This window comes from Gigantopelta aegis, chromosome 6, assembly GCF_016097555.1.
Source record: "Gigantopelta aegis isolate Gae_Host chromosome 6, Gae_host_genome, whole genome shotgun sequence".
Classification (NCBI taxonomy): domain Eukaryota; kingdom Metazoa; phylum Mollusca; class Gastropoda; order Neomphalida; family Peltospiridae; genus Gigantopelta; species Gigantopelta aegis.
Genome location: NC_054704.1, coordinates 67,520,259 through 67,532,673, shown reverse-complemented (window position 1 = coordinate 67,532,673; position 12,415 = coordinate 67,520,259). Strand labels below are relative to the sequence as shown.

Here is a 12,415-nt window from a genome sequence, read left to right as displayed (position 1 = left end):
TTAACAACGCACTCAACACATTTTATTTATGGTTAAGGACCACACATATATTGAGAGAGGAAGCCCGTTGTCGTCACTTCATGGGCTACTATTTTCGACTAGCAGCAAGGATCTTTTATATGCATTATCCAACAGACAGGACAGTACATACCACAGCCTTTGTTACACCAGTTGTGGAGCACTGGCTGGAACGAGAAATGGCCCAATAAGTCCACCAATGGGGATCGATCCCAGACCGACCGTGCATCAAGCGAATGCTTTACCACTGGACTATGTTCCCGCTACCCGCTATTGAAGAAAACCAATGGATTTTCCCCATTAAATGAGAGGACTTTCAAAAATTATTTGATAAAAGTAGCATTCTTTAAATTAAATATTAGATTTTTTCAGTCTTACTGTTTTAGTTGGGATTTTACATCTTTGATTTAGTTATTCAGTTATTCGCAACTAATACACTAATTTGTGCTTAATAATATGGATACAGTAATAAGTTTTAAGCAAATAAAAACATTTAAAATAAAATAAAATGCTAGAATAAATTAAATTTGACTGGTCTGTAATGATGGAAACATCAAAATTGCTTGTACATTAAACAATATTTTAAAAACATAAATTAAAATAATGTTTTTATTTTAAATGTTCATTCTGAAACATTTTACATACAGCATTCTGAAATAACTCTGTTAACAAAGAGCACCAACATTCTTATAGGTACTATGAATATTGTTCTTGGTAATCTCATTTAAATTCATAACCATGTGGTTGAATTACTGTTGATATTTCGGTCTGTCTTTGTACCATTTCAATATTTGTCTTCTCACATTTGTTGTAAAAATACTCCAGTATTAGTTTAACAACAGTGTATTTTCAGAATTCAGAACTGACCTCTCACAACTTTTTGTACCTGACATCACAACTGCATCAATAATTAAAATTATCCCAGTGCAGAAATGTTACAAAATTGACATCCAGCCAGGTCCGGAACACGAAACTTCATTTTAATAAACAGTTTATTGGCATATTTCATCTTCGAGTTATTGCTGATTCATTTAGGCCTTGTTCTATTAACTGAAGATCTTGTGAGTCATGTTTTATGATCTCAATTAGATGTTGTAATCCTTCATGCTGCTGTTTCAACATCTGAAAGAACAAAAACATCAATTCGATGTAAATTGATGACAATAACCTTAATTTAAAATAGTTTAGTTCTCTAAAGATTAAAAATCAATATATCTTAGCTTAAATTAGCATTCTTAATATTTGAACATTTCCATTCTCAGTGGTTTATCAATAACCACTGGCAGATTTGTAGTTACAGTAATATACATGTCAAACTGAAATTTATTACATATATAGTTCATAATCTTCTGAAATTAAGTGATTCACATAAAAACAGATCAAGATTTTTTTCTGGGAAATGTCCATTAGAAATGATGTTTCAAAGTTAAAAACTGTTTAAATCTGAAAATAGTTTTCTTTCTTATATGAAGTTTTATGTCACTGATAGTTGCTTCGTTGACGATTTCTATATCTAGCTCAAATGCTATTCCTTTTCACAAAGGCTGCATTGTTCACTTGTAAACCAAAATACCTGTTTCATCTCACTCTGAAGATCTTGGTCCATTTGGTAACTGTTCTCGGGTCGCTGAGAAGAATTCTGATTTTGCATGCGAATTTGAGACATCAGTTCATTTAATCGACCCTGCAAAATGAACACTTCATTACTTGAATGGTTGAAAAAGTAATTTTGAAGACTGACCTAGACACAAAAGTACTATACATCTGCTAAATACGGACAGAGCAAGATGTTAAAATATAAATGTATTGTTACATTGTAGTGAGAAGGAATGATTGCTATAGTATAATCAATCATATAGGAATCTTGTCTAATTGTGTGGGTTTTAATGCAACATTCATTTTAATGCAAAATATTCATTTTAAAAAGAAAATGTAGAAATAAATTTCCATGTCAGTCAAAAAAATTCACATTCTTATAAAGAACCAAGAAACAGCGTGATTATATAATAATTATGTAACAAAACTAGTATACCTTGAACTGGGTTGGATGATTGAGTTCTGTCTGCAAAGCTTCCAGCTGAACCTTCAACTGTTCTTCCTCAGCCTGAATTGCATAGCCCATCTTCCTATATATCTCCTGTTTTACTATAGCCTGAATAATAAAATAAGTTAATACAGTTATCCTATATATCTCCTGTTTCAGTATTTTTTTTTTTTAAACGTATCATAATTTTTAGCAATGGTTGTACTTAAAAACAAACCAACGTGAATATTCAGAATACCTTGGAGTTGCGATTGAGTTCTGAATTCCCCACTTGGAACGTCTCAGCTGACATAAATAATTTATTTAATCAACAAATTATATTCAATACCATTCGTATTTAAAAAACATTATTTTGTTGTTTAAGTTTAAAACGAAGTAGTTGTCTGTTTACCACAAATGTGAAAGTCAGTTTTTCTTTGATTTATGTGAATTACTGATTACATCATCGGTAATGTTATAAAACGAAAGCCTGTTACAATTAAAAACATATTAGTTAACATTTCTGCTTCCACCTCCTGCCCAACTTAGATGGACAAGTGGAAATATTGGCGGACAAGTAGATTTTGTGGACAAATGAATTTTTTTGTCTGTTTCTATCACTGTAGCCTGAATAACAAAATAAGTTAATACAGTTATCCTATATATCTCCTGTTTCACTATAGCCTGAATAACAAAGTAAGTTAATACAGTTATTTCTATCCCATATTATCTCCTGCTTGATAAATGTATATAACAAGGTGATGAAATAGCTTATATTCGTAGAAAGTTCAGCTACAGATATCCCTCCATAAAATAGTTAGAAAAAAGATTAAACACACTCTGTCATGGATGGTTGACCTAATTATTGACCCAACAAAGTATTATATGACAATATACATATTTGATTTGTACTTAAAAGTACTTTATTGAACCATCTACATAACCACCATATTACACTTATTATTGATATTTTATAAAAAATAATTGAATTATGGGTACGGTCCATAATTCTGAGAAAAATAACGACTATTTGGAGAGCAGAGGTGTGACGTATTATTTTGAGTCACGTGATGGGCATTCCCCGAATAACCGCAGTGCCAAAACGATTCACCAAGCTCGTGCAACGAGAACGCTTGACCGTCCTCTGCAACGTAGGGTAAATAGAGAAAAAAAAACGAAGAAAAAAAAGTGATTAAAAATTAATAAAAACATGTACTGAATGATATTAAGCTCATACATTAATTTATTTTAGTAACAGAAGCATGTTAAATGTCGACAATCCCGACTAGTTAGGCCTTTGCATCTATAGGTAAATTTATCATAAGTCGTACGCGAAAAGCTCTAAACATCTGGATCACAAACACTGTCATTTTCCACCATGTCAAATTCATTATTATACAAAATATGCCATAACAGCTGACTTGGGATAGGAATTGTTACATTTTTAAAGAATACTCTGAACTAGATGGTGTTTATATACGATGTGACTATATATATGAAGGCCATGTCTATAGCCTCCACTACATATTCACAGCGAAAATGTATATAGGCGGTAAATAAGTACATGTATTTGATTAATCCATCTTACCGAACCATCTGGAACAGGAGGAATACATACTAAGTACTGTACGAACAGTGCATTTTCTGAACAGGGGATGGGGTGGGGGAGTATATGAATTTAGCGGACCCTTTTGTGTACGTTTTCCATAGATATATGAATAGCGTCATATTGTCCCTACAGTACTAACAAAAAATTAATTATAATAAAAAAATAAATAATAATAATGATGATGATGATGATGAATAAATAAATAAAAAATAACAATTACAAATTATCAGCGGCTGAGGTAGATTAACTGAAAGAGAAACTAACTACTGACAGTACAAAAACTAACAACAGGGCTTGAACTTAATAATTTTTCACTGATTGCAATTTTGAGGCTACTTACGTAAATTTTTAAAAAAAGTTAATTTTACCGTAAATAAATATGACTAAAAGGTTATTTTGCGGTATTTAGTCACATTTCAAATGCTCAAAATTGCAAGGGCCAATAAAACACAAAATACATTTTTTTTTATAGCTTACTAGTAAAGCTGAGACCACTCCCGGGTCCCCCTCTAAATTTATGTAACATTTCTGCAAAAACCGCCCCCACCCACCCCACCCCAACGTGATTTTACCAACATTATAATACATGTAATAATACACAATTATTATTACTACTACTACTACTACTACTACTACTACTACTACTACTACTACTACTACTACTACTACTACTACTACTACTACTACTACTACTACTACTACTACTACTACTACTATTATTAGCCTACTACTACTACCTTTTTGGGGTGGAGGGGAGGTGTTTTATCTGGAGGAGTTTTGGCTATAAAAATGCAAGATTAATGTGCGTGCACACACGCACAAATGGTAGGCTGAACAGGTCCCTGCACGTAGAACTGGATTCAACTGGGTTAACTAATAATTAGCCAACCTTTGGACGACAAAACATGCAACAGTACAGCTTTTTTTATGCTATACATTAAAACTGAAATACCATTTTGCGAACCAGTCAAAATAATTGGCACATGTGCCTAATAATAATAATAATAATAATAAATGGTGAGTTCATGTTCCGACTGTTTATTTTATTTCAGCATATTCGTGGTTATTTTCGTCATGAAATAATATATTTGTAATTATTTGTCATGTATATAGCCGGCCCTCATTTGCTAAGTCTATACATGGCAATCGTTTATATAAAATCCACAAATACATTATACGGTTGTTGTATATATAGCCTCATCACTACGAGTCTGTTTTTCCATATTTTTTTATGACTTTTTACAAGAAGACTTCCAAATTTTAATGAAGCGTGTCGTGGAATTCCCTCAATCGTAGTTCAATTAAAATATTTTGGATCATACAATAACTAGGTTTGGTATTCCAAATGAATGTGATTTCCATTTATGATGCATATTTAGAGAAACAAGGCCCACTAAATCCGTGATTGAGCTCCTTTAAAGGTAGGGTCAACTCCAACAAGAGCCTTATGTGTTGGAAAGATGCATACCCGGATCCAACAACACATACTGACACTTTAGCAAATGAAAAACGCGTAATTTTAGAGTTAATAAAAAACCATGATTATTCCTGCTAACTGGGGGCAGCCATTTTGTTTCGTTTTTGTGACGTCCGGTGGGATAGCTTGGGGCGAAGTGACGTCAGCTCCTGACCATCTCCTGTATGTACAGTGTAAACAAAAGCAGTAATTTTCGACAAGGCGCTTCTCTTTGATCAACCTGACTTGTAAAACAGCATAAATGACGTAATAATATAATAAACTATTTAACTAAATATATTTCAAGTTGCATTAACGGAACAAAATGGGGTTATAGTATTTTTCTCTGTTTAATAATCCAAAGGAAAAATGTACACCATTACGCCTATTGATATGCTACGTTGGAGCAAAAACGACAACCCACGATACCCAAGTCGGCAAGTGATAATTTTCTTTTCTTTGGGACTACGTAATTGGTCAGTTCTGTGGTTGTAGATGGAAAAGTCTACTTAATCAATAGTTTTACAGAACTATTTACAGTAATAAACCATGTCCATTACAATTTTAGGGGCGACAGGTAATATTCCACAATACCAGTATGTATTTTATGTCTAGACAGCGTCAATTAATTGGCTCGTCTGGTTACCAATCAAATACACACCTGCCAATCAGAAATCACAGGTAGAAGCAACTAACAGCATAGACCAATTAACTAAGAAAACACTCCGTGTATCATTTCAGTACGTAGGTTAATGCATGAGAAATACATTGTTAATTGTTTCGACTTGTTGTGTAGCCACTTTGACAATGGTATTTTATTTTGTATTGAAAAAAAAAAATTATACTATAGTGCTGGATATACTTGATGTGTATTATTACAGAACATTGCAATGTATGACTATTTATCATCCCGCAAAAACCAGGTAGATTGTGTTTCTCTAGTTCTAAGGCTCATTCCTGACGTGACGCGTTAAGTATTACGTAACCACCAGCTCGCCAGAGGGCGTACTCACTGAGATGGTACAAAATGGCTGCGCCCGTTATATATAATAGTCGTCACATTTAACAGTTTTATTAATTAACTATACGATTATACGTGTTGATATTAAGCAATAATGTGCATTATATATCGTTGAATATGCATACCAGGCCAAATGCCGTAACTGTCCTCTCCTTTAATGTTTACCTGCAGGAGTGAATGACCGAGTTCAAGATGTTTCCGTTTGTAATCTTCTAATTTTGCCAGCATATTGCTATGTTTAGTCTGCAGCTCAGTCAAATCCTCAGCCATGACCTTAAGAAAAAAGTGAATATGTTAGTTATTTGTTTGGACTTTTGCAAAATGACATTAAAAAACTCTCGGATTCTCCTAAAATTTTATTTATATTATGTTCTGCCATAAGTCACAAAAAAAATCTTTAACCATACCATATTGTCGTGGGTTTCGAGGGCAAGTAGTCAGCATCAAAAATGTAAATCCTTGAAAATATTTGAAAATATTTGAAAACATCAACAAATTCTATCTAAAATATTTATTGTGAAAACCATAACACACTGACATTTTACCGGAATATTTTATTTCCTGTCATGCGCAGTTCACCGGATACGACAAGAGAATAGTATAGTCAATACAACAAGTTAGAATTTTAAAAAAGGTATTGTGTGAATCTCACTGTGTGTAGAATATAATGAAATATTTTTAAATTTCGTATATTGTTTTTGTCAATGTCCGCCCGCACTGCATCAGTGATTCCGGTATGGATGAATGCAGATTTCAACATTTCCTGGCGTGTTTTCAATTCTGCCATAACTTTCATAATCCACCTTGCATTAATTGGGTTTTATCGCCGAAGTACGCATTTCGATCTTGATGTCTGTTACACCTTTGTCGTCTTTCATAGCCAGGGAAACCTTCTTTGAATACCATGTGGTGAACTCAGACTTCATGGCATCCTTAAGTGGTTTGTTCACACATACGTCGTAATTAGCTTTACACAAACTCAAAGACTGTGATCAGCTGTCTGGCGAACAGTGGTCAGTGGCCAATTAGGCTACAGCTGAGTGTTCTATTGTTTAACTTTACACATCAGTGATATCGAACAACTGGCAGCCGAGGTGAAACTTTAATCAACAGTAACAAGTATTCTTGCAACTAGACTTGCTAAAACTCGAAAATAAAATCACTTTCAATTTAGATTTGGCAAACGACAAAAATAAGAAACCTTGAAATGTTTTTATACCCCAAACCACGAAAAATTAAGACCACGAAAATTTCCGGTTATACTGTATATGGTGTCAGAAATATGGTTAAGGACCACACAGATATTGAGAGGAAACCCGCTTTAGCCACTTCTTGGAATGAGAAATAGCCCAATGGGCCCATACCAAAGAGTTGCATGTTAAAGAAATGGAGAATTTGTGCTTTCCATCAAACACAACATATCAGGGTGTGTATAATTTCACAACCCAATTAATGTACCAATATGCAAATTATCCATACAAAATTTAATATAAATGGCCAGTGTTCCTTGCATTTTAAACCAAATGTATATTTACCATAAAATCTACCTTACAATGAAACAAGAAAGTACTAGAGCTTTTTTTATGAAACTAAAATTGCACTTTTGGGGTAAGGCTAACGTTTTCAAAGTCGGTGCCATGTGCATTTAAGTCAAAGTTGTGAGAAAAAAGCTTGCATACTTACGTCGAGCCTCTGTTGATGAAGTCTCGTTTGTTCCTCCTGGTGTTTCAGTCGCAGCTGAACTTCATTGAAGCCAATCATTGGCACAGGAATCAGACATTCTGGATCGGGATTATCTAACTTTGCTTGTTGCCATAGTAATGGATCAATACCTGCAACACAATAGATATATTTTAATTTCCAGATTGTGAATGACAGTATTACTTGTATGTTAAAGAGATATTCCTAATTTTGTACCACAGAACTACAACCTGCCCCTCACACATAAAAGGTCACCTACCTATTGTCAGACAGTACACAAAGTGGGTATTAACATAAGATTTATTTCAGACCGAAGTGGTTTTAAAACAAACAAAAAGAAGGGTAACCTAAGTACCTGCAGGTGGTTTGTCTAGGTATTCCTTCAGCTGTTCCTTGGACCAGCCCATCTTTGGCACGATGTTGTCCACTGTTAACTGTGTACTGAGCTGGTTTTTTATGTTTGGCTGGTTCAGAAAGTTGGTCAAATCTGCACACAGAACACGTTTCGCGGGTCCTGATGCTGGTCTTTCTAACACGTAAATAACAAGCTCTGTCCTGCAATAAAAAAACACAAGAGACATTTTAGTACAATACATATTTGAAATCACAGATAACTGTTCATGGAAACTACATCATAATTAATGTCCAAACATAAAATAACCACATCAACAACTATACCACCAAAATGAATTATATGAGCCTCCATTAGAGTAAAATCAGCAGTGTGTGTGTGTGTTTGTCTGTCTGTCATCTATTATATACTGGTGGAGAGATATAAGGGTACACGTGGAATCGTAGTAATGTCTGTATTTCATATTAAGTTGTAATGTGGGATTGAATGCCAGTAGTGTCAAACTGACTGCCAGGAACATGGTCTACTTCTAATACTATGGATTGAGGGTTTTAGTTGTAGTAACTATTTGTTGTTACTATTTGTGTGATTGCTTTGTAGAAAATTTTGATCGTTTTCTTTCATGAATACTTAACCTAACCCCCAAAAATGGCATATTCCCTCTTTGTAAGTAGACTGGTCCGAACATCCAATGGGATGGCTTAAAATCTTCCAATGAAAATATATTTTCTTCAGTATAATTAAGTTTTTTTTTTAGGGTAACGACACCACTAGAACACATTGATTTACTAATCATCGGCTATTAGATGTCAAACATTTGCTAATTCTGACATATAGTCTTAGAAAGGAAACCTGCTACAATGTTCTATTAGTAGCAAGAGATATTTTATATGCACCATTCCACAGAGAGGATAGCACATACCAATGGGCCACCGACGGGGATCGATCCTAATGTGGGATTGAATGCCAGCAGTGTCAAACTGACTGCCAGGAACATGATCTATTTCTAACACTATGGACTAAGGGTTTAGTTGAAGTCACTATTTGTTACTATTTGTGTGATCACTTATTTCTTTTCATCAGTATAATTAACAGTGACATAAACCTGTCTTCTGGTATTGGGCGGACTCCTTCGACACAAATGGAGAGAGTAGGTTTGCTTCCGAGTATCTTGTGTAGAGTGTCCACTATCTGCTGTTGGACAGCCGATACCTCAGACTGCTTTTTCTTCAATATCAAAGCCACTAGGCCGTCTTCATTCTTTCCTGTTGGAATTACACAGTACCCAATGGCCTACAAATAAAACATTGGAAGATCACATACAGGGAACAATTTGTTAAATATCACTTCGCAACTTGCTAAGCAAGTATCAGAGATTGCTACACAATTAACTACAAATATCACCAATTAAGATTTTGACAACAAAATGTTTTCGGACATACATCAAACAAACATTTGTTAAAATGTCTGCTGAAAATATCTGCTACTTTGAAACTCATATGGATTATAAACTAATATTTTAGTAATGCAATATCAACATCAATTAATGTGTTAGCAATTGTACAATTTATGTGTGTACAAGCAAAATTATTTTATTCATCAATTTTAAGTTTTTGTTCTCTCAACAATACATTCAGAGTTCTCTTAAACTTTTGTAACACACAGTAATATAAATGTCCTTTACAATATTTTCACACTGATACTCTAACTACAATGTTTTTAATAGAAAAAAATTACAACAATGATGTGGACTACTTTATTTACCTTAAATCGACAAAAAGGATTATCTGGTTTGAACATCACGGCTGCGTTTTGGCTAAAGAAACCTTTGCCTGTTCCCCAGTAAGCCTGAAGCTGGTTCCACTTGGCGATGATGGTGTCGCGTTCATCCCCATAGATCTGAGGCAATGACACGGCCATCGCCATGCTGGCCAGTTCATTCTGCTGCTGCTGTTGCTGTTGTTGCTGTTGTTGCTGCTGGACTGAAGAACAGATTGATGACAATGTGTCTATGTGTGCTGTACAATATGTACACAAGTTGCCAATAATCATTGTTTCAATACAATTCTAAATGGGTTTTAAGATTTGTATACAGCAGGAGTGTGATGCCAAATGCTGTCTGGAATAGCAATACCATGCAGACATTGACTACAGGGAATTTGTTTTGGGTTTTTCTTGGAATTGTAAAATGATGTAACAAATATTTTGTGATTCCATCTCATAATTTTACGCTTCCAATCCAAAATCTGGTATTCGTGGAAGCAAGGAATCATGCCAAATTTGCAGCCTACCATGTGTATTAACACAATGTTTACAGTTCTTTTATTATGAAAAGTACTGTAGTTGATATTCTGGGGTTTTATTTTAGTGGCCAGAACATTTTTTAAATATTGCTTTTCACAAAACAACAAAATCATAACAAACTGCAAAACCAAAATAACTTGTTAGATATGTTGGCAAACGATTGGAATTTCATCAATGATCATTAATTCTAATAGGTTTGCCTCAATCAATTAACTTTTTTATTATTATACAATCGGTTAGAACATACCTGAAATTAGGAAGGAATTGAATTATTAGGATTATGCACCTATTGCTATGTCCCCTAATTTTATCTTTAATATGTATTCAATATCTGTTTTCTTTACAATGCATAAAAATAAATCAGAACCCATAGCCCAACTGTGTGTTTTGATTAACTTTACTGCCATAAGATGTGGAACTGGGCTATACCTAGCCTACTACGGGTAAAAAATAAAGATAGGGTCTTCTTTAAGTAGACAAAAAGTGCACTTTTAAACTAAAAGGACACTTATTTCAGTTTTCATCTGTATATTCTTCAGAATATTTTTCTAAATCATGGAAAGGTGGATTTTATGAAAAATGCTTCAATCAGTCGAACAATATCTTAATCAAAACACTCCATTTCCCAATGAATGTAACTATACCTGCTACGGTTCCAGCGCCAAATGCTGTACCCATTGATGGTCCGAACCCAGTTCCAGGTGCTCCAAATCCAGTTGTGCCTGTTCCAAATCCAGTTGCACCTGTTCCAAATCCAGTTGTGCCTGTTCCAAAGCCAGTTGTACCTGTACCAAATCCAGTTGTGCCTGTACCAAATCCAGTTCCCGTTTTGCCAAATCCAGCTCCGAAACCTGCAGCACCAGTTCCAGCAGCCGTCCCAAATCCAGTGCCAAACCCAGTAAACCCTAGAACATGTTATGAACATATCATAATTAGTATCCTACAATCTGTTTTTGTTTCATGTTGCTTTATGCTGTGTTGTACCACACCCCATCCTTTCATAAAATTTTATTATTTACAAAATATATCGATCGACCAGTTACACACCATTCAGACAGAGTTGTTTTAAAAAATATAATAAAAAATATTATGTGGGTACTTACATATATATTTCTAAATACTATCTGAAAAATTCTGAAATGTACCTGTGCTTGCAGTTGTTGTTGCAGCTACTCCAAATCCGGTGAAACCTATAAAATAAAGATAGCAGAATAAATAAATTATGAATCTCATATTAAACATTTGAGTTAACACCTTGGAGCATATATACATGTATATAAATATATTTTCATTGCCAGGTTACTTATTTTTAATGGGTTTTAATGACAGTTGTATCTGAATTAATTTTTTTGTAAGCCAGGATGTGATATTAGTTTTTTAGTTGTATTTTATTAGTTACGCCAAATTTAAAAATTAGGTTTCAGAACAATAATATATAGATCTATAACATACTGCATATGAAAACACTACTTTGCATTCTTTTATATCATAATTAATACATCAAATTATTTTTCAAAATATATAATGTCATGTCCTGGCTGATTTGTTTTTAGTTGTATTTTAATTGAAAATTGATTAGCAACTACTGTTTTTGATGTTTTAAAATTGTGTAGTCCTCTCTGAAACTTGCGTAGTGAATTGTGACACAATACTGAACACAATGTTCCCTGGCCATTTCTAGTCAACTGAAAATCGATTAGCAACTATCGGTAGTGTTGTCCTATGTATCGGCGCACCTAAGCATTTAAACATCAATTTCTCTGTGAACACTGTGAAATATGTGGTAAAATGTGTTTCTCATCAAATAAGCAGTTCACAATCTGAAATACATGTACACTACAAAGTGTTTAATGTCAGTAGTAAATAAACATTTTAAAATTGTGCATAAATGTAGGCACCTCCTTGTATTCAAATTTGATTTCCATATCTGT

General features: G+C 34.0%; 1 protein-coding gene across 1 annotated transcript in view; it reads right to left on the bottom strand.

Moving 5' to 3' along the window:
• Positions 1–613: 613 nt before the first annotated feature.
• The window catches only part of LOC121375942 (nuclear pore complex protein Nup54-like), a 19,262-nt gene continuing 7,460 nt past the window's right edge, over positions 614–12,415 (bottom strand). The window contains exons 2-11 of the mRNA XM_041503670.1: positions 11,630–11,674; positions 11,129–11,389; positions 9,945–10,162; positions 9,286–9,473; positions 8,184–8,383; positions 7,811–7,959; positions 6,293–6,400; positions 2,051–2,170; positions 1,592–1,702; positions 614–1,140 (exon numbers count right to left, since the gene is read on the bottom strand). Coding sequence (XP_041359604.1) covers positions 1,024–1,140; positions 1,592–1,702; positions 2,051–2,170; positions 6,293–6,400; positions 7,811–7,959; positions 8,184–8,383; positions 9,286–9,473; positions 9,945–10,162; positions 11,129–11,389; positions 11,630–11,674 — 1,517 coding nt within the window. The 3' untranslated portion in view covers positions 614–1,023. The remainder of the gene's footprint in view (positions 1,141–1,591; positions 1,703–2,050; positions 2,171–6,292; positions 6,401–7,810; positions 7,960–8,183; positions 8,384–9,285; positions 9,474–9,944; positions 10,163–11,128; positions 11,390–11,629; positions 11,675–12,415) is intronic.